At 38.8% G+C, this 24,045-nt stretch overlaps 1 protein-coding gene across 19 annotated transcripts in view; it reads right to left on the minus strand.

The window, feature by feature from the left end:
• The window catches only part of COL25A1 (collagen type XXV alpha 1 chain), a 316,322-nt gene that overhangs the window by 154,417 nt on the left and 137,860 nt on the right, over nucleotides 1-24,045 (minus strand). For 12 of the 19 annotated variants that reach the window (XM_032108047.1, XM_032108058.1, XM_032108054.1 and 9 more), the window contains exons 3-5: nucleotides 6,109-6,153; nucleotides 4,007-4,014; nucleotides 1,876-1,902 (exon numbers count right to left, since the gene is read on the minus strand). In XM_032108047.1, coding sequence (XP_031963938.1) covers nucleotides 1,876-1,902; nucleotides 4,007-4,014; nucleotides 6,109-6,153 — 80 coding nt within the window. The remainder of the gene's footprint in view (nucleotides 1-1,875; nucleotides 1,903-4,006; nucleotides 4,015-6,108; nucleotides 6,154-24,045) is intronic. The other 7 variants (XM_032108056.1, XM_032108057.1, XM_032108055.1 and 4 more) reach the window with 1 other exon arrangement.

Here is a 24,045-nt window from a genome sequence, read left to right on the forward strand (position 1 = left end):
ACAGGCAGATGCACACGTGAGGAGAAATGCATTCAGACTAAAGTTTGCCCACAACACCACCACTATTAGACTCAGCAATTTCAATACAGAACCATGGCTCTGAAGTATCTTCATTGTTTTCAGATCCCACAACAAATCTCTTCAAGGAAACAAGCTTGTACTCACCTACACAGATAAATCACTCTAAGAGAAATTGGAATGTGCACTCAGAAACCTGATAATGTTTTTTTCAGTACATCCAAGCAGGTTTCTTGACACGGATGATCAGTTCCTCACCAGCCAACTTTCAACTATCCATTGGTGACATCACTCAGCAATTACAGAACCTGCCCAAGTAAAAGCATTGAAATAGGCTGCATCAAATTAAGTGTTGCCAGCAGATCAAGGGAGGTGATTCTCCCTCTCTGCTCCACTCTTGTAAGACCCCATCTGGAGTATTGTGTCCACCTCTGGGGCCTACAATGTAAGAGAATATGTGGACCTGTTGGAGCAAGTTCAGAGGAGGACCACAGAGATGATCAGAGGGAGGGAGCAGCTCTTCTATGCAGACAGGCTGAGAGAGTTGGCATTGTTCAGCAAAGGCTCCAGAGAAATTTTACTGCAGCCTTTCAACACTAAAAGGGGGCCTACAAAAAAAGGTGTGGAGAAATACAGGTTTTTTTACCAAGGCCTGTAGTGACAGCACAAGGGGTAATGATTTTAAACTAAAAGAAATTAAGTTTTTAGTGGCTATAAGAAAGAAATTTTTAATTATGAGAGTTTTGAAATACTGGAACAGATTGTCCAGAGAAGCTATGGATGACCCATCCCTAGAAGCGTTCTTGACCCCTAGAAGTTTTCAAGGCCAGGTTAGACAGGGCTTTGAGCAACCTGATCTAGTGGAAGGTGTCCCTGCCCATGGCAGAGGGATTGGAACTAAATGATCCATAATTTCCTTTCTCACCCAAACCATTTTGAAAGTCCGTGATTCTACAAAGTCGTCCTCCAGCTGCAGATGCTATGCAATTTATATTTTACCAAAGGAAATATTTTTAAAACTCACTGTCTGTATTTTGCCTATTGATTGGCAAATCAATATGGGAAGGTCCTTTAAACGACATTATCAAGTGCTATAAGTAATATCATTACTATACTTTAACAGTCACTATGTTGTGCACATATATTACCACGTTTAGTCACTTGCTTTCTAATACCCATGTGACAGCAGGCATATACTTCTTTCATGAATGGGATGCTGCAGACAGTTTGCCTGACTACTAGAAAGAAATGTATTATTAATAGATTTTAGAAAGATGCATTATTTCATATTTTTTTTTCCAGGCAATAAATCCTAAAGATGTGAATGAAACTGACAGGAAAATGCATTGCATCCGTTATCAAAAATTACTCTGTGATAGTCATTGCAGCCAATTGCTAGGACCTCTGTCATAACACTTTAGTTTGCTCAAAATGCATTGAATGATGCGGTCAAGTGAAACAGGACAGAATCAAAAGAAAGGACTCAGAGGGTCCATATGGCAACACTACAGCTTTCTAACATGGAAAATTGAGATGCAGTATCTTAATAAGTTTTAAAATTAATTAATTAATTATGAATTTTGTATGCAAGAATGAAGAAACTCAACACAAAATATGTACAACATCAAACAATCAGTGCATTGTAAATAGTCTGGTTCTTTTCAGAAACTTGTCAAAGGCTTTTTATTTAGCTTTGTTTTTAAAGGAAAATCCTACATTTCCTAGGCATCTGAGACACAAAAAAAAAAAAAAAAAAAAAGAAAGGGTCATTTTGACAGTAATAAAGAAAAACCAAAATACACCAACAGGATTTTAGAGTAATCATAAATCGCTATCATAAACATATGATGGTATTACCGGATAGCCATTTCGCCCTGGTAGGCCCTGGTTGAATGAGATGAAATGGTATGACACATTAACAACACAGTCATGACATATGACATAACAAACATGCAGAGTACATCACTAGGAAATTATAATTCGTGTATTGCTTAGTTGTTTTGTATGTGATGACATTTCAAACCAATAAATATGAGATAGGTACTACACAGTGAAGAAATGAGGCTTTGGCAATGGATGTGTTTTAACTTAAATAAGCACTTTAATTAAAAGGCTACTGGCCTAGTGAAATTCTGTTTCTATGGAGAGAATTAGCCATGTAAACTGACAGGCAATATGTAGTTAATTTAAAAATAAAAAGGTTTAGTGCTTAGGCAGTAAAGTATTAGATTCCACTAGAACAGAGGTACCAAAGAAGAAATCTGAGATGGCTGTAAATGATCATAAAAAATTTCAAACTCCCCAGCCTTTGACTGCTATTACATGTGCTACTCAGTAGTCATGTACAAAAAAAATAAACAGAGCACTGCAGAAGCCTTTGAAATTACAACCTACACCTAATTCCATGCAGTTTCATGTGGGATATACAAATATTTGATATTTTAAATGAAAACTATTACCACAGTCTCCCAGGTGAAAACAATACTTAAGATCACAACAGTTGCCCCTAGCCAGTGTCTGCATAAATACAGAAGTGAATTAGGAAGAGAAATTACATTTTTAATGGCTTGTAACAATGTAAAGCATTGCTGCCCGTCAGCAAGATGAAGTCTTGCAGGTTTCAAGCACGAAACTTCAATTCGAAGTTGGATGCTTCTTAAAATTATTTAGTTTTGGAATCTATTTCAGGTCTGTGCTAATATTGCCAAGATTAAGGCTTATATGGGGGGGTGGGGGTGTTTGTTTGATTGTTTGGGTTTTTTCAATGTACCTATACTGAAACAGTGGGGAACTGAAGTCAAAGACATTCTGAATGAGGCATATAGTGAACTCTTGCCACATTGCCTTGGTACAGGAAAATAGCCTGTACCATGATTTATGTTTGCTCTTTGTGCTTCATTGGAGGGCTGCAAAAGAAATTGGGGGAAAGAGTGTTTCTTTCAAGTAAACAGCACCTTTAAGCATTAAGCCTGTCTTTCCATTGATTGCTTGTTAAATGAATTTGTCACTATGAATTGCTGAGCACATGGTCAAAATCTCACAAGGAGAAGTAATAGCATGACTCAATATATGCAGTTTACAGTAAAATCTTTAGGTCACAGCAGGAATTCAACATATTAACTAAATATTCTTAAATATGCATGTAGCATAGAATAGACAGATGATAGAGTCTTGAAAATATTGTGGAAATACTGCATCTATTAAAGAAAAAACCACAAAAGTCTGCAAACTGTAAAAGAAATAATGTTTTAACAGTCACACTCCTCCACCATATGATGCACATGGATGGCATGACAGATACAAATGTTTGAGACATATGTGCTAACTCCTGTCCTTCAAGTCAGACTTCTGACCTACTGTAGGAATATACAAATAAGCAAACAAAAGACACACAAAAAAACCCAAGCAAAAAAACAAAAAAACCCTCAAAACCTCAGAAGAGAGAAAATGTTTTCTCACACGAAGAATTAGCACAAGATTCAATCGACAATTGAATAGTACTATTTAATAATAATTTTACACCAGCACTTACTGGCTTCAGTAGCAATTACAGTGAAACGAGCTGGACAGCCTGTATGCCTCCAAAGAACAGGGAGATTCTACCCCAAGACTTTGTGATAAATGCAGAGGAAGTTATTACCTAGCAAAAGTGGCCAAGTCTGAGCTTAAGATAGGATACTCGCGAGTTTTTATACTGCAGTAAAATCTGTGTTATGAAGTCACAGGCAAAATGAACATAACATACTTACGCAGAATTGTGAATCCAAATGGCCATCTGGAGCGCTGAACATAAAGCTTTACTGGTTTAGAGACTTTTTTCTTAAGGAACTTTCTGATTAAATTATTCAGCTCCAAAATACTGTGTACATGTAAATATCAAAATTCCCTCTTGAGTATACATGATCATTTTATCACGCTGATAGCTTAACAGGATCTAACAGATTTCTCCCTGATTCTGGAAGAACCAACAATGTATCACTGTACTTACAGGAGGTCCTGTGGGGTGGGGGAGAGGGGAAAAAAGGGTAAAAAAAGAAAAAAAGAACATGTAAGGTTACGAAGTTACTGAAGAAGGACATACATGTACAGTCAAGCACAAGGCCTTGGGATTGTCAGTGAGCAGCACTGGTAATACCGGGCACACATTTTCCCACTCAAGTAATCTTGAGCTTTGGTAGTGCTCTGAAACTTGTAAATATGACTACTGCCTAAATGCATGCACTTACCTTAACAAATCTTCAATTACAGTCATGCAATCTTATGAAAATTTCTTCTCCATTCATTTCCATGCAATTTCATGCCAGTCCAAAAATACCAGCCATGGACTACAATTCATTTTTTCAGACTCCACATAAAGCATACGTAACCACATCACCAGTTTCAGTTAACCACACAGTAAGCACTTGATCAGAGCTTGGCTGAGGAATTGCACAAAGTACCCTTGGCATTTAACCTGGGCATCTTGTCAAGAATACATGTACCAGCATCTTCCAGAATTCCAACTTCGCCTGTAAGGGGAGGTTTCAGTGGCCACCTGACAGTGCTGAACTTTCTTTTCATCGCCTTCCTCTCTCAAGGCACACATATAAAATGCTCCCCATTAAAATGTCACACTTTGTGAAGTGATATTTGCACATTTTTTCAATTATTTAGACCTCAAAGACTTTTGTGTAGGAGTTCTTGGAAACATTATCAAAGGGCCACAAATCAAATCTACTATTTCAGTCTTATTAGGTTGAGCAGCTGCAGCTCCCAAATCAACGGCATTTCATTAAGCTTTTATGCCTCTCTCTAATTTCTGAATAAAGTGAAGTGCAAAAGGAGTATAAAGCAGCAGCAGCTGTACTTTGAGATTGCTTTTAATATTGACAGCCTTTTGGTTTTAACAATGCAATTTTTATTGTCCAGCAACTAAGGTAATTTCTTTATTCTGGCAAACATTCTTAAACAGCATTTTAAGGTGTAGGTCTGTTTTTAAATGAGGGATCCATTTCCTTTATTAATAGTTTAGCATGTGTTTATTTGAGATGTACAATGAATCAATGTGTATCGCACAAATTAATTTCCAGGATCATTTGTAATTTAATCTTCAACCACAGAATTTCTCTCTATATCATAGCCTCTTTCTCTGAAGTAAATACTAAAACAACAGTGAATGGAAACACCAAGGTGATTTGTATCAACCTTTGTCAGGGCTTGGCTTTAGTTTTGTGATTCAGGAAGATATGGAAATAGTTTTTAAGAGCCAGATAAATTATCCTTTACATAGATAAGAAAGGCTACGGAAGATTCATAGAGATCAACGTGACTGGAAGCCTTTCCTAGCTGGCAGATTAGACAAGACAGCCAAGGAGAATAGAAATGCTCATTTTCTACTGCATTGCCTCCACAAAGGTCACCTTGATGAAAAACTCAATCCCACAAGGTAATTGATTCAATTGTTGTGAATGTCAACAGCAAGAGGTGCTCAGCATCTCGCAACTTTGCCTCAAATGAAATTTCAAGCTACACACCACCAGCAGGTTTCTATCAATGGCAACCTCCCTGGTACAGAGCAATGAACCAACAAATGTTTTTCTTATTTCTGTTAGAACTTAACTGCTCATTTCTATAAAACAACTTCTCTCATGCAGAGTAGTCTACTTATCACATTATGCCCCTGATTATCAACATTCTTGACATAAGGAATTTTATTTCCTTATTTATTTCCTTATAAAATTGTTCTCCTCAAGCCAAAGGGGCCTGATGTAACACTGACACAGTATTCCAACTACAGACTTACATGGAGTTATTCTAACTTGTGCAAGTGTGAGAAGACCCCTAAAGGGTTTGACAGTTACAGATGTGTTTCCAAAGACACCGTGTCGAGCTTTATGAAGTGTGCCTACAAATTAAGGATGCCCAAGACTAGAAAAATATCTGGAAGGCTACCAGATATATGCCAAGGCTCACAATATTTTACCAGAGAAGTTTCAGAATTCTTTTTCAGAGCACACATGCAATACAACTAAAAATCAAGGCATGCTGGGTATGCATCCTCACAAAAACAGATATCAAATGACAAAAGATCTTATGAAATTGAAAACTTACCAGTCTCTCCTCTTCTTCCCCGCTTACCTCTTTTCCCTGGAGGACCTAAAATGAAGATGGTAGATTGTAACTTTGTCCCTTGAAATTACATGTAGAATATCATTTGTTTGGATGTAAGGGCATTAGACTGATGTACCACATGAAGTTCAGAGACTTTGGCTGAGCAGGGGTAAAAGATAACCTGAATAAGATTTAGGAAGTTTGGGATAAATTTTACAGCTATGGTACCCACTACAGGCTCTCTGAAAAAAGGCTGGGAGAATCTTTAAAGGTCATCCAGTTCATCCCTCTTCTTCAAGGAAATGTTAGCCACATCTAAATTATTATTGCAACTTCCACAGGAGTTTTTTTTCCCCCCCAATATTTCACTGTTCTGACCAGTGGAACACTTTTCTTTATGTCCAACTCACTGCACTGAAGCCCATCAATTCTTGTGCTTTCTACCATGAACCCCAGAGAAGAAATTTCCCCTTTTCCTCTCTCAAGAAAGTCTTCATATTCCTCAGAATTGCTGCACCATTCCTTCAATCATCCTAAACCAAATACATCATGGGACATGAAGTTTTATTCAGTTATTCCTGTATTAAGCCAGAAGATTAGTATTTATTTATAAGAGTAAATCCTCTAGAATTTGCTTTCAGCCTCTATCTGAAAACATGCAAGAGATGAAGAAATCACCACCTGGCTTGCCATCCCCCAAACACTTAACAACAATGTATGTGTTGACAGACACAGTGTAATGTGCTTTGCCTCCAGTTTATATTTTTTAGACATAACACAATGGCTTAGTCACTGTATTCCTTTTGCTGAGAAATCTTTACTTCTCATTGTCTCTTCTCCACAAGTATTTACATAATACAACCAGCGTCTGCTGTCACCTCCAGAAAAAAAAATAAAAAAGGAAAAAAATCCTTTCTTCCCCTCATTTCTGCCTTCCATATCTTCTTCTAAAAACTTCAGATCTCAGATGTCAGACTGCAGACACCTTCCCCACTCTTCTTGGTGACCTTGACATACTGTTCCTGAAAATGCCAGGAAAGCACACTTGCACTTCTCCATGTACAGTTTGGAGGAGAAGCAGCAGCTGTGGGGGTGACACAAGTACTGAAACTTGGCTGCTCTGAAAAGAGAACCACAGGTGGGACTCTCAAAGCCGCTGAAGAGAGGCAAGCGCACGGGTGGAATTTCCAAAAGCAGCGACGCGTGCAGGAGCACAAGTACCTCTGCTGTGGCTGTATCTCACCGTTTGTAATGGATACGAGATGCACAGGTGGTTTTGTGCAAATAGTCTGCTACTTTAAACTTTACAAATCATCTGAAGTATCATGCCACAGCTTTTAAATAGCTTTGCATTATGTATTTGCAGCAATCTGGCTTAAAATACTAAGATGCTGGAAAGCAACATTAGTGAAACAATTGCAAGATATATATGAAACAGCATTAGTTTTCCAGGTGAATAAAATACTATTGATTTAAAAAGAAAGGAAGAAGGAAGAGGAGAAAAAAAAGAAAAGAGAAGGGAGGAGAAGGGAGGAGAAGGGAGGAGGAGGGAGGAGGAGGGAGGAGGAGGGAGGAGGAGGGAGGAGGAGGGAGGAGGAGGGAGGAGGAGGGAGGAGGAGGGAGGAGAAGGGAGGAGAAGGGAGGAGAAAAGAAACATGAAGAAGGAAAAGAAAGAAAATAGAAAAGCAGCTCTTGTCTTTAACATGGAGAGGCTTAGTCCTATCAGAGCATTGTAAATTTGACTAAAATCCTTCTTTCCTGTTCTAATAATTACTGTAGTGGCATAATGCAACACAAGTTTAAGACAACAATATCATACAAGGCAAGAATGGCATGGGATATTCATAATCAATAGCATGAATATTTTGGTATCATGAAATATAGCAAAAGTATCACTTAAGTATGGGAGAATCTTGCAACTTCCTCCTGAAACACTCCAGCCTCTGCAAGGGGCATCTATGGAAACTTCTTACACAGGAAATAACATGTTACAGACACAATAAGTTTCTATATACACCTCTATTTTCTCCCCCCGCAACTAAGACTGAAACTTCTTAGAGTCCCCCTACATGCACACAGCCCTGCAGAGGCCCTCTGTGGAGATTTCCTGGGCTGTACCCAAACTCACAACACAGCCATAGAGTAATTTGGGCTCATCATGAACATGGATGTGCAGGAGAAACTTAAAAGGTTCTTCTCCAGATAATGACATGTCATCGTGCATATAGCAATAATATTCTGCTAAACAGGGTAGTAATATTTTATTTTATTAAACTTTAAGTGTGCTATAGGTGTGCACACACACAGACAAGTCTACTACCAGGTTTGCTTTTGAGAAAGAAACAGCACTTTGAAATTAAAAATTTCAGCTACAGATCAGCAAAACACATTAAAGTCACTAACAGAAAACCCTGAAGGTAACTTCAAGCTATGAATTTTAGGAAGGAATGAAATCTGTCCAGAAAACCAGACTTCCACAGAGCACTAAGTTGATAGTTTAGCTGTGTACAATGAGAGCAAAGAATGGGCTCCAGTTCAGCTCTCTCCTCTGAAATCAGTTGCTGCTCCCTTCTAACATGTTATTCTAAGATTATTAGATTCGAATGTGTGAATCACCAGAAAAATTACGGTAATTACTATGTTTCCAAAGTAACCACACCACTGAGGTTATTACTCTGGACTTAGACCAATATTAATGAAACCATACTACTGTCCCTGACCATCAGACCAACAGTACTTAAGGGACACTGACTGACATGTACCTCTTCTCCCTCTCATTAAAACTTTTTTGATTTGTGCACTGTTTAAGTCTGTCAAGATGGTGGCATTTGCAAAACTCAAAATAACTGTGAGATGAGAGATGGACCTTGCAAACTTCTGCTAGATTTTGGTGACCATTTGAGGAAATAGTTTCTATATATATATCTATTTACTTACTTTTTACCAATACAAACTAATTCATTTTGAACAGTTTACCACAGATGGTTTCAATTCACAGAAAACTAAAGCTGAAATTTATGGTCATCGCTCAGTGACCTACTGCTTCAGAAAGTACACAAGTTTTCATGTTTTCTGAACAGGCTGCTTTCTCTACATCTCAACTGCTAACATATCATCTGTACCTCCAAGAGTTTCAAGCTATCAAAACCTCAGGCAATTTTCTATAAATATTAATTTTCCATCTGTCTATAATATTATAACTTTGCACTAATTGGACAATTTGGTGGAGACTCATCACAGCAGAAGGAGCAGTGAATAAAGTTATATTATGGATAATGTCAGCTTACATCAAGCCCACAGATTTTTACAGCTTGCACAAAACACTCAACATGACACAACTACTCTGAACTTTCCTGCCTGCCTGGGGTAAAAAATGAAAGTCTCTTTTAGAGTATCAGAAACGTCCATGCTGAATTGAATTTATTCCGGAGTATTTTAAGAGTATTTTGTTTTAAAATGTATTTTCATACTAAAAATAGAAGTATTAGGAACAAAAATAGGAGTTTAAATCTCAGTGGAGTGAGTTGGGTTAATAAATAATACTGAGAAATAAGCAAAAGCTTGTTTCTAGTAGCCAACTTTGCCAAAACATTGTTTTTCCAGGATCACTACATTTACCCACAAGTAGGGAGTAAGAGTAAAATGCCAGATCACCTGGTTTTCATTTTTAACTTAATTTAGTTTGAAAATATTTGGAATTATTTTATTCTTCCAAAACCATTTAATTCTTATCAACAGAAAATTTAGAAAGATTTTTTTTTCCATTCAGTTGTTTAAAAAAAAATAATGCCACTGCTCTTCCATATTTATGAAGGGAATTTTGGAATGGAAAGAAACTAAAAGCTAATTGAAACTAAAAGTCAATTATTTATCTAAATTTATCTTCTCAAGCACAGAATGTCAGCCACTCAAAAAGTTTTGTCTTTCTTACCTACCATTAGTGGCTGTCAAAAAAACAAAAAACCACCACAAATAAACAAAAAAAAACCCCCTCTCACCCCACACAAAATGGACAAAACCACCCATATTCTTTAAATTTATTGATGCATTTACAGCAAACAAATTCTATCTTTCAGAAACAGCAGACTGAAAAAAAAACCAAAATACCCACCCCATTTGGTGAGTGAGACCTAGAGTACCACTATAAGCACCTGCCAGGAACAAAACATGGTTTGCCATTTGGTCACCAGCTGATGCAGAAAGTCAAGTTTGTCCTAATTTTGGAAAGAATTACAGTGGCATCATCAAGTCAAAATAAAAGGATTTACCCATCTATGGTTATAAGAAACTCCAAAAGCTATTAACCCTCACTACAAGTAACAGCTCCTACATCAAACCATGCACCAACCTAAGAATTACACAAGAGTTCAGAATCCTATTCCCTCTTTTACTGATGCCCAGGATATTGCTCACATAGTGTTTCACACACAAACATAGCTACTGTTAAAGGGAACGAGTATTCCACGTGTACATGAGAAGAATATTTTCCTGGATATTTCAAAGGACATACCATTTCACATGAAGTTCACAGCCTTTCAGAAGGTTTTTACCTGTCAAGTCAGAAAAATGAATTCACCCAACTACATTTTCAGAGTAAATCCTGAGCAACTTTGTTGAAGGTCGTAGAATTACTTCAGTATCGTCAGGCATAAAACTGTCAGCCTTGCTGAAATCATGTGATTAAAATATCCAGGAGTCAGCTGAACTATACCAACCAAACTATCCCTTCTGATTCAACACTAACACTGGGAAAATAACTGCTATTGATTGCATTTCAAGCTCCATCACTCCACGCCATAAAGGGATCCAACTCTTTCCTTTTCACTTACAAAGTACAACCCAGATGTCATCATTTTATCCCACTTCACATTTCTCCCTGTTAAACTGACTCAGGAAGGAGTAGGGCACTGAAGAGAGCCAACCCCTCACTACTCGGAGAGGAGAGCCTCCCCAGCAAACTGGCACCTCTCCCTCACAACTGGAGGAGCACCAGGCCAGCAGGCCAGCACTGCAGGCAGGCAGCAGAGTGGCAGGCATTGAGCCTAACCCCTCCTCCTGTGAAATATGCATGCCACGAGCAGTGTGGTGGCTCCAGGTAATGCTGTGTGAGTGAGTGCCCCATCCTGCCAGCCTCCACCTGCCAGGATGGTCCCCACCTCCAGCAAAGAGCACTGAAACATCCCAGCGGGCTGAGCACTCACCCGCTGGATGTCTATCTAGGTGACAATAGATTCAACAGACAAATCCATGGTCCCTACCCACAGCACTGCCACCAAAGGGAGGATTTCTATCTCCAAAGCTGAGCATGTTCTTATAAACTCTGCATGGATCTATTCCAGGATACTTCATCAGCCTTTTCTGCTCTCTCCTCTTTTCTCAGCTTTTTTATCTCATGTAACACTTGGACTCTTCATTACCATTCCACCTGATCTGTCAGTCTTCTTTGTACCTCAGTCTGTCTGTCACAGCCTGCCTGAGCTTCCTACCTCATAAAATTATCTACCTCATTTCGAGCCTCAGCTGGATAAATAACATTCATTGTTTCACACACAGTACATCATCTATTTGGCTCACCATGAAGTATCATTGCATTGCAGGGCTTGGATACATGTCAGAACCTATTATGCAACTTGGCTGAGGAAATGTCAAAAATGAGTCTGTCTGATCCCCACAGCAAAGCAATCTGACTGCCCTAAGTCAGATTTGTACCATTTCTGTACATGCTAAATACCACCTGACTAGAGACATCTAGCATAACCTTATTACACTAGTACCACATGCCACTGAGGAAGAATCCCATTACTGTCACCTGTGAAATAGCCAGACCTGCGCACACACACACACACACACACACATATATATATATTTATAGAATCATAGAAAGGCTGGGCTTGAAAGGGACCTTAAAGATCATCTGGTTCCAACCCCCCTGCCATGGGCCAGAATGCCACCCACTAAATCAAGTGCTCAGGGCCCCATGCAGCCTGGCCTTGAACACTTCAAGAGAAGCAGCTTCCACAGCTTCTCTGGGTAACCTGTTCCACTGCCCTCACAGTAAAGACTTTTTTCCTAACATCTAATCTAAATCTCGTCTTTTACTTTAAAACCGGTGCCCTTTGTCCTAGCACTATCTTCCTGTGCAAAAAGTTGTTCTCTCTCTTTTTTATAAGCCCCCTTCAGGTACTGAAAGGCTACAATATGGTCTCCACAGAGTTTTCTCTTCTCCAGGCTAGACAGCCCCAATTTTGTCACCTGTCCTCTCAGTAGACGGTTTCCAGCCCTCTGATCATCTTGGTGGTCTGTTCTGGACTCACTCCAACAGAGCCACATCCTTACGCTAGGGATCTCAGAGCTGGACACGGCACTCCAGGTCCCTCACTCTGCTGGCTTCACTTCTTGTGATGCAGCCCAGGACACAGCTGGCTTTGGCTTTCTGGGCTGTGAGCACACACTGTTAGTTCATGTTCAGCTTGTCATCCACCAGAATCCCCAAGTCCTTCTCCACAGGGCTGCTCTTGATGAGTTCTTCTCCCCGTCTTGGCTCATGTCAGGGATTGCCCCAGCCCAGGTACAGCATTTTGCACTTGGACTTGTTGAACCTCATGTGTTTCTTGTGGGCCCAATTCTACAGCTTGTCCATGTGCCCCTGGACAGCATCCTGTCCTTCTGTTGTGTTAGCTGCACTGCTCAGTCCCTGTCATCTACAAACTTGCTGAGGGTGCTCTCAATCTTGCTGTCTATCTGAGAGACAGAGATAGTAAAGAGCACCAGTCCCAAGATGGAACTGTGAGGGACACCAATTGTCACCAGCTGTTTTCCATCTCACCTGTAAGTGCAAAGATGCTTTCCTTCTGTAAGTTACAGTAGAGGGTTCACAGCAATCCTGGGTTTTGAGCATTCCCTAACCACCACACAACTTCCACTTCTCTCCCTCCAACTGCACTCCTCACAGATAGTTTTCTGGCATGAATAGAACCAAACACCTGTTTGGTTCTATTCAGATCCAGGCACTTGAGTATCTGAAGTCAGGATTTCCCTGCCAAGCACTCAGATAGTTCTTTGGGTTGAAGCTGCCTGAGAACTTTGTGAATGCTTCTGGTGCCACTCCCTGCGGCTAGATGCTTGAGTTCTTAATGGATATGCCCCTTTAGGTCCTCTGCCAGCTACCAGTTCTCGTCCCAACCTGAAGCCTGGGTTCATTAAACACTACATGAAATATCAGGTGCATGTCTTGTTTTAAAGCCACAACATAAGGTGGGATATCTTCTTTCTACATATATCACAAATTACCTTATTAACACAGGTAACAGGTGTGAGAGCAAGTTCTTCTGTCTACAAATCTTCCTCCCACCATTTTTTTTTTCCTGCATTTTATGTTATTGTTTTCATGTTCTGTAGGAGTGACAAATGTTCCAGCAAAAGTGGAACCACTGGTTTACCTAACAGAGCTACAGCATATTTTGCATTATACTTTATCCCTGTGTATGCCAACACTTTGGCCATGCCCTCGGCCACAGCTGTAGTTTTAGGAGTGCCTTTACTGACATAATCATGCATACACCAAAACTTTCCTGAATCACAGAAGTCTCACAATGCGTTACAGTCCCAAAATTCATTCATAATGTCATTTTCTCTCTTTCTTTTTTGTCCAGTAGTAGAAGGACTGGCGTAAGAAACACTGCTGCTTACATGAGCTCATTTTAGGAAGACTTAACAGTGCAGAAAGAATGGGTTCTTGAACTTCACATTTTTTTACGGGTTACTCCATCACCACAGAGCTGTGGCAGAACACAAGTAACTGAGTACAGTTAAAATACTGTCAGAGGTGAAGATTCACGTTTATAAGGCAACCAATGAAATTCTGCACGTCAGATCCCAGCATTTTTATCCAGATATAATTATGATTTATTTTGCTTAAGTAGTCTGAAATAGATCCAAGTAGCCTGAGCTAGAACAGTTTGATGGTTCTTACTGACTAAATTTTATTGGTAAAGCTGTTAAACTATTTTAATGAACATATAACACTCCAAGCACACATGGTCATCTTGCAAACACAGAAATAGCTGCTATCACCTGGCTGACAAGTATTGCTGAGGGACAGCTGAAGCATGTAGGGATAGCTATTCTATACTAGCAAGGCATGAAAGTATTATCATTTCAACTAGCCATTCCATTGTATTATTATCATGCCATATCAATAGTTGGTCCTATGATGCAAAAAGCATATGTCATATTGAGAAAAACTATTTAAGCTTCATTTAACTTTTTCAGATAATAACATGGATGAAATAAGAAATAAGGTATCAGAATTAAATTATTCTTCAGCCTCAATGGAATTTAAATTAACTTTAGAAAGAAATTTAGACACTTTTTGAGGACACACAGCCAGCCAGATGGTAAAGTAACTATATGGTACAATTGTAGTCTTATAAAAGCAAAATCCTCAGAATCAGAAGTCCTTAAAAGCTCATCCACCTTTAGGAAGTCATATTATATCTCAGTACCAAAGTTCTGTCATCTGGAAAATGACAAATAATTAGAACAAAGCAACAGTGTAAAAAGCATACTACCCTTCTCAAATGCAGTGCTTTGGATGCAATAGGTCTCAAGCAGAGAGTCAAATTATAATCTCCAAGAATGAGTCATTCCTTCCCTACTATTTACAGAGTAACACCAGCTACAGGTCAGGACAGAGGAGGACTGCAGCATTCCAGGTCATGTAGTTGAGAAATGGGGACTTCTCCACCTTCCTCAAGCCCAGTGAATGGCAGGTACCCTCCCATGCAGTAGCATGGAGCAGCTATCCATCCTGGCTGTGGCTTTCATACTACTTGTGTCTGAGTCATTTTTCATCTAAGCCTTTCATGGCCTTGCATGTGCATGGGAAACTTTGGTCATTCCTCCCTCTGAAGGTTCACTCTGACCTGAGGAAACCCATGGCTTCAAAGCTTCCTCAAGCCACCAAAAGTGTACATCTCTTCTCAAGGCAAAAGGACATCTCTCCCATGTCATGGCAGTATGATCATAGGCTTAGATGTGTGGGCCACACGAGGGCTGAAATCCCCACATCATGGTAGACTTAAAAAGGCTTTTTCTATTTCCTCACAAGTCCTACATAAATTTATTCCTCCTGCTATAAATTCTCACCACATTCCTCATGTGCTCTTCCCTTCACATTTCATCAGTCTGATTTTGTTTGCTTGTTTTGCTCTTAGTTTTTGCATTCTTTTTCCTTGCTGGCCATATGGCTCTCAGCTGCCAGGCCCAGCACAGAAGCAGCTAGGTGCAACAGCTGGAAAAAAGTCCTTCTCAAGCACCCACATCAGGATTAGACACACTCTCAGTACTCTTGGTAGATGAAACACAGGCTGCTAGTTTTGCTTCGGAACAGTTGGGATAGCTCACCTCAATGCAAATATGGGATATGTTTAGCATGTGAAAAGAATGATTTTTCCAATGCTTATAACTCTGTGGAAGTTGTGTTGTCATCTTTTAACCACACATGACAATAGCAGAAGGTCACATAGACCTGATATCAGCCAAGGTTAAATCTCAGTCTTTCACTCCAAATTAAGGCTATGTGAGACTTAATTCACAAAGAAGAGGTAAAGCCAGAATATGTTTCCTTCAGCTTTCATTCTTAAACATCTGGTTCTGCTTGCAAAAAAAACCCCAACAGACTGCAGTTGCTTTTTGGCAAAAAGGTAAGCCACTGAACACCCAGTCTCATAAGGACAAGGGAAAGGCAATGCTATCAACAATATGTCAGGTCCTCACAACCCTGATCACAGTTGGTGATGTTATTTTCACTGGTAGTAATGAAAAGAAAATTACCTAACAATCACAATTCAGATTACTCTGAATGCTCATCAGAGAATAAGAATTTTGCTACAATTTTCAACAGCACAGGTTTTAATTAATAAAAGTACTTTTAAGTGACTACAGTCTCTTTCAGTTTTAGTGCCATTTGTAAACCTTAGCATAAGGTACTCAACTTTTCCACATACTCTGATTTTTCTTCTCAGCTCAAGAGCAAACCCAAAATCCAAAGTATTGCCATGAACAAGTAAAATTCCCATAACAGTTTCATTTTATTCTAAAAAGTCAAAAAGCTAAAAAATTTTCTTCTGAAAAGTCACCGACTAACCTTTCCAGATTTTTTAAAGATGAGGAACAACAACATTAACACCATATTCAGCTAAAACTGTACAACGCAAATGAAACCAATTTTTAGCATCCTAGACTATCTCCACTTACATTGTGGAGTCCAGGTGTCTCCTCTTACTGCAGATTTGATCCGCATGCTTAACTTTTAAGCCATGATTGACAAGAGTTCATGATTATGATGACAGATTAAAGTGTTCATTGAATTCAGAGGGTTTTTATTTCAGTTGTGACAGTAGTGTACTGGGAGACAATGAAACACAATATCACAGGATTAAAGGCAGCACATAACTAGTCAGGCACTGGTACTGCAATCATCTTGGTCTCACACACGTGCTGATCACCCATTTAAACATAAAACCCTACCCTGAACAGTGCATATTCCTTTCAAAGTCTTACTCACGTGCCTCCTCTCATTTCTAACATAATAAATATATCATCTGACGAGGAGCTTAGTGACAGCTGCACAAGTTAGTTCTAATTACAAAAAATAATAAGTGGTTTTAAAAGGTTCAGTAAGTCTCTATTGCATAACAGCAGCAAAGCAGCACAATTATTGCTTACGAGCAAAAGTAAATACATAAATAAAAATTGTGCTAGGATTGGCTTACTCTTGAACTACAAATGTCAGCTTCTCCTGGGTAATCTAAAACAACATTCTCTTTCTTGATGCACCATTCACCTATAGAGCGGGAAAACAACAAACTGCAGACAAATGCTTCAAAATATTTTGCCTGAATTAACACAGGAGTAACACAACTGCAAAAGACCAAAAATGATAAAGAGGAAGCAATATATTCACTTTGGTTTACATTTTACAGCTGCCTGTGAACTTTAGGAGGCTCTGGTTCCTAAGCAGACACATATTCAACCTGACAGACACCAGTAAAATATTTTTATTATCCTAGGCTACATCCCGCTCCTTAGTTTCTATTATTTCCAATAGCAAACTTTCCCCCCCAAAACAACCTTCAAAGAAAGGGCAATCTCCCATGCTTTAAACACTCTGTCATGAGACTTGTCTTTCATCCACTGGACACTACTTCAGGTTGAGATGTGAGTGCAGTGCATAATGACAATAAAAGAAGACTCCAGCAGGTGCCAAAACAACCAGAACTCAGATTATTCTGACTGTACAGGTCTCTTTCATAATTTAAGAGAATAACCAAGGGAAGTTGTACTAGGTCGGGCTCAGAGTAAGATTAAAGAATTAATGGATAGAAGTTTCTTATACTACTGTAGTGACTGGTTTTGTTGTATTTTTGCAATTATTTTTAAGCTTCAATAATTGTCTGCTATAAATGTAAATCTTAGTACACATCCCACATAAGGAGAACTTGCAGAAAGGAGCACAAGAGAATGGATGCTCTCAGCTGCTTCTCTGTGACCAGCTGTATCTACGGTACCTTGGAAACCATCCAATGCTGTAACTTTGTCAGCCAACCGTAACCCCATGTTGAACCTAAAGGAGCTTAATCCACTCTATTATTGCCTTCTCACAGGTGGAACCTGTGCCCTTTTCTTTTATCAAGATCTTTCTCGTGACATAATAAGAGACTCCAAAAATCGAATGACTGTTCATATTAACTTATATAGCTCATCCTTTACCCATACAAAGAAAACGAACTAGCAGCATAAATAAGTTAAAAAAATTCCATCTCAAGCAAAGCACATGAAGTTGATCCATCATTTTAGACTGCCAGACACACAAATACACACTCAGAGTCAAGTATACACATAGAAGAGCTTTCTACTTTAAGGCAATTCCAGAGGGCCTTATCGGCTTTGACTGAAGCAAATCTTCCCCTGAAGCTGTGGGGCTTTTACTTGGACAAGTGCTGAATTTAAAAGAAGCCTCTTGAGATTTGGCACTGTTTCAAAGAAAAAGCAATGTCATGGATAGTCTTCATAATATATTACAAAACTAACTGTCCTCTAACATGTAATAGTTTACACATGCTGCTCTGCAAATAAGATAATAAATAACACACTAGTGACACATAACCTCTTATTATTTATGCATGAAGATTAGGTGCAAAATTTACTCACAGTATTTTCAGAAAGTAAAATAAAGACATTAACAAAGTTTTTACATACCTACTTCTAGATTGCAGTAAAAGCTGGGACTTAAGTCAATCAAGTTAATCAAATTCACAGATAGCAGCATACTTTTCTAACTGTGCCCATTCATAAGTGGGTGTGAGTGTAAGCCAGTTGCAAAGGCAACACATCTCACTGCAAACAGGGCAATCTGCTTTTGGTCCTCTACCTGCAAAACACAACTGCACCTTTCTACAATCAGTATGTAGCAGTAACGTTTGGAGTGAAATGACAATAATGCATAACAAGCTTGGAAACAATGAGATCTTGGCTTTTTACCTACAAGCCAAGCTGCAAGAAGCCTGACATGTGCGGAACTATTGAAAATCTGGCTCTCAGCATCACAGCCGAATCTTCAGGGACCTGACCATAATGGAGGGCTGTTCCTTGTACAGATGTTTGAGCAAGAGTTACATTTTTAACCTGCCCAGATGTGACACATGCAATGTGTCATGAAAGGAATAAACCACTTTTTACAAACATCTTTCTTAGTGAAACTGGACAGCATAAAAAGCTGTCAGCCCTAAAAGAAGGGGATGTTGCAAAGCACTAGGCTCTGCATTGCATCTAAAATGCTGTCCAGAGTTAATAAATTTATATGGTGCTATACCTAAATATCCTGAGAGTAGAACTTACAAGAAGTTAAACATTAGCACTTTGCTATGACTAAGTGTTGCATTTTACTAGAGGCAGGGAAATGCTATATTCATCATGTAACAGGAAGCTACATTTGTCGAGGTTAAGCAGTAGTCAAAGAATCTTCTTTTAAATTTTAAACTTCAAGGACTGTCCGAGTCAGGAAGTGAGTTATCCTCATACCCCCTTATAGTTACAGATATGTCCTAGCAAGGGCCACAGACCTGCTAGAAGTGTCCAGTCTCTTCTTGTGAAAAAGGACACATCCGTGCAGAGCTCGCAGTCAGAAAAAAAAAAAGGCTACAGCTTTACTTAGATCCCAAAATCAGTGACATGAACTCATATGTTCCTGAACAAAATACTAACTTGGCAGTGATGTTTGGAACATGTTACAGTTTGCATATAAACCTACTTGGCAAGCCAGACAGCAATTGGAATAATTTCTCTTGGATAAAGGCACAGACTAACTCCTCGATGATGCCACTCACGAGCAAGCATGCTAGGGGGTCTGGCAATATTTCTGAGATGCTACTACAAGGTCATGACCATCTGCTGAATATCAAAGCCCAAACATCACCGCTGTATTAAGACGACAGTACGTACCCGAGTTAAAGTGACAGCGCACGCAATCAGCAAAAGCCTATCCAAACTGAAGAGACACTGGGAAGCCACCTGTTTGCTGTGGCCTTTCGAATACAGCCACAAAGCAAACAGTGCTAGAGTGCACACAAACACACAGCGAAGGAAGCAAGGTTTGGCAGACCCCAGGCAAGGGAGGCAGCCCCTGCCTGTGGTCCACACAATGCCAAGTCTGAAAGTCTACCAGGTCTTCAGGTAAGTCACACACAAATAAAAGAGAGCCGATACTAACCATATTATTACAAGGTTTAGCAATTTCACTGTAACACAGTAAGAAACTCGGAGAAGCGAAGAATTTTTACTGCTGGTATTTGCAACTCTTCACTTATGTACTTTCACAAACTGTTGGTGACAGTGAACAATTCATGTTGCCCAAGTCAAAAATTAAAAACAATCAGGAAAAAAAGGCCCACAAACTTCATTAGTGGTGAATATGAGTCTCTAGTCCAAAAAAGCTTCATTGAATTAGATGACAAACAGATTCAGGAACTGTCATGAGAAATCTTATAGGCAACAAATGTATGATCAATTTAAAATTAGGGCAACACTCACTTATTAGATAAAGGCAGACCTTTAACTATTGATCTATCCTTTTGAAAGACTGTATTAATTCCTGTGCAAAAGAACATCACTCAGCTACTGGCGTGATGTCACACACGTGCCATTAAAGTTGCTTTTCGATCAGGAGAGATGAGAAGACAGAGATCTGCAACAGGGTCACTTAGAGGCTCAATAGGAGTTCAAGAGGGGTGGCCTATTTATTCTTAAGCTCTTGAAATTCTTGCTGAATTCACCATGAAGAGTACTTTGACACCCAGATACTGAGTCATGCGGCTATTACCTCTTAAAACCAAACATTTGGTGGGGAAAGGGAGGAGGGAGAGAAGCTTTCTGCCTTTTGGGATCTCACTATCACAACAGCCAACAAAACAGATTGTTTCTTTACTTATGGAATAATCAGTAAATGCAATTAGCACCCTATGATCAAACCCTGATTCTGATTATTCAGACCTTCAATATGATGTTCCTCTTTTACCTCTTTTAAGGAATAACACGATATAAGCAAACTTTCCTCTAAAAATAAAACCCAACAGAGACAAAAACGTGTTTAGTACAAAGGCTATTACAATTTCCTCTATAAAGCATTTGAGATCTAGAGAACAAAATGCTTAAGTAAAAGTTAAGCTTAAGTTGCTGTTATAGCACCATTACAAGCAGTGCCACTGGTACACTGTCCATCTTAAGACTGAGTTCATGTTCTGAAGCACAGTAATGTAACTTTGACCATTCAATACATGAAAAAAATTAATGAAAGGTAAAAATAGATACCTTTGATGTAAAAAAGAAACACTGAGACAACAAATTCATAAGTAGTTGCCTCATTTATCAAACTGCCATGCATAGCAAAAACTTACTTCCTCTGAAGTGTTTTGCTATAGATGTTAAGGCTATTAAGTCATTATTTCTTCTTCATAGTCAGGAAGTGTGCATACCAAATTTTTTATCTTGAAGTATGCAAGTCTATGTAATCTATGTAATTATTTGAGGAAAAACAGTTTGGAGTGGTAAAGCTATTTGAAATCAGGTTATTAATTCTGCTTCAAGAAACAGATTGAATATGAAAAACAGTTTCCTAGCACTAGTAAAATTGCAGGTACATGGAGCTTTTGGAAAACTTCATGTATTTATATTGTCTGGCTAATACAGATTTTTCAGAGCAGGATCAGCAGGGGATTATTGAAATTACCTTCCAAAGTCTTCTAAATTGCACAAACAACTCTAAGCGTTTGTTCAATGCCGTTGTGCAGTTCTCCCACACAGTGAATCTATCATACAGAAAATCAAGTTGTACTGAATTAGCACTGGTACCCAAGAAATTTGCTTGGCATGCAATGTAAAATCCTCATCACTATGTTTTTCATACATCATAGAGAGCTGAAAAACTTCAGTCATGACTAAGAAAGTATCATTGCTCCACTGAGAAGTTTTGCACCATGTAGACAGAACAGGGTAGAAAACAGTATACAGGAGTAAATAGTGCTCTTTCATTACAAGTAAAGGTACAAGTATTTATTTTTCTGTTCTACCCTCTTCCTGAAATCCAAACAGTCATCACAGCCTCCTGCATCCAGCACTTACTCATATTAAGGATCAGTCTCAGTTTTCTGAACAACCTCATTTTTGCTTGCTACTCAGCGTAGAACCATCTTCTAGATACTTCTTTGCTTTCCATGAGACCTGAGGGCACCTGTCTGCATCTGGACAGTCTTCATGGCACACTTGCACAATGAAAATGCCAGCCAAAGTTATCTCAATACTTTTTCCTTGCATGAGATTGTCAAGACATCCCATAACAGTAAAGTGCATAGGCATCAAACCTTTTTTATATAATTAATTTTTCAATCTTAAGATGCTGTCACGTATGTAAATTACCAAAAAAGTCAGATTGAGAGTTGCAATCTTCTTAACCCATGTTCACATTCTGTAGAACATCACAGGCAACTGTCAAGTTGCCTTCTCAATCGCCATACCATATGTCGAACACTTCCTTCAGTTAATACCTGCCTGAAGAATGGGAATTTTACATAATGTGTAGTGCTGGCAATTAGTAGCTGTTCGTTGGGTTTTTTATTAAAGTAATTAAAATCTGACAAGCACACAACCATTACTTTGTTACCTTCACATCAACACAGCGACAAAGCATTCTAAGGAATATACCAAATCTTAAAATATTTCAAACTATTTTCTCAGTCAACACAAAAACCCAGTTTCAAAGCCTAAAGAAATTGAGACTGAAAATGGCATCTAATTTAGAGTCCTGCTGCATATGTGAATATTCTGAAACTTTTCAGTACCCCTAATGTCTTTGCAGTAATTTGCTGTTTTCCTTCTATCAGGAGTCAGTCATTTTGGCTCTCAAAATCACATCATCAACGCATGAACTGGAAAAATATAGAAGCTAAAAGCTCCAATTAGAACGTGCATCACCCAGTATTTACGATTCCTATGCTTTGCACATGAAGATATGAGATTTACTATCAGTTCTTAGATCAGCCACCTACTGCAAAATCTTAGTCAAGTAACATTAAAAGGATCTAACCTACTTTCTGTTTTCGAATGTGGATGGTCTCTACTTCTTCTAATATCCAAACTATCACATTAGGGAAGAGATTAAGTGTTTTGTATTCACAAATCATAATGAGCTGAATAATCTGGAATGTTTATTTAATAGAATTATCATGTATGAGAATAATACTACATTACTACATTTATTACTGTTTCTGTCAGTGGAAGGCCAACACCTGTGTACCCAGAATGCTCATACTATTAATACACTACTCCATACTTCAAGCCTGCAAATAATTAATCTCCTTGCAGTGTTGTGGGTGCTTCTGAAATTAAAATGTACGGTTTCTACTCTATCACAGCAGTCTCTAGGACGGATTTCAAGTCTAACCTTACAACAACAGGATAAAGAAATATATACTGGTATTTAATGAGTTGAAACAAAACCCTCAAAGTTAACAAAAACCAGCCAATCAGACAAACAAACAAAAAAAAAAACCCAGTATGTGCAAGTTTTCTTTTTCAATCTTAAAATCTTTTTAAAGACATTTTTCAAATATTTCAAGTCAAGATCTACTTCTCAAAATTCACTAGTGCTAATAGGAGGGATCATTTACCAAACAGTGCAAGAGCTTTAAAAGGCCACATCTAAACCTCACCTGCTCCAGAGCAACAGCTTGTACCAGCCCAGACAGCTATACATGTTTTCATATCAGTGACTTAACATTATCGTTACAGGAGGCATAACTGCTTTCTTAATAGCCAGCTCTCTTCTTCAGGAGTTCATGCCTACTCCACAACAGCCACGTGCAAACGTGCAGACTGGGATTTTACTCCTGTCTAAAGCAATGAACTCTAAAGACATCTGCAGCTGGGCACAATGCCCACACTGGTTCAATTACAATGCTATGTCAGCTTCTCATTGTTTAAGGTGATGGATTTCATATCTGGGCACACTATCTTGCCAGAGTCAATGGTGCTTTTTTCTTGGAAGCAAGCTGGAATGGCACAGGACTGTGCCAATTTCAAAGCACTGTAATGTGTTTCTAAAGCCTTTTCCATAGGCCACATTATAAAGCAATTTCTGTTGTGCACCCTGCCAGCACTTTATCCTGAACAGGTGCTAAACAAACTTACAGACTATTACAGTGCAATATATTCGAGAAAATCAAGATATTAACAGCCAACCCTCTTGACAAAACAGCAACAGTAGCATGCAAGTAGAATGGCACATTAACAGCCCCCTCAAGAGGATCCTGCTTCATTTATTAGATCAAAGATCACCTATTACATCGACTAGGGCAAAAGACCTTTAATTTTTGAAATGGTAGA

This window comes from Corvus moneduloides, chromosome 5 (assembly GCF_009650955.1).
Source record: "Corvus moneduloides isolate bCorMon1 chromosome 5, bCorMon1.pri, whole genome shotgun sequence".
NCBI classification, from domain to species: domain Eukaryota; kingdom Metazoa; phylum Chordata; class Aves; order Passeriformes; family Corvidae; genus Corvus; species Corvus moneduloides.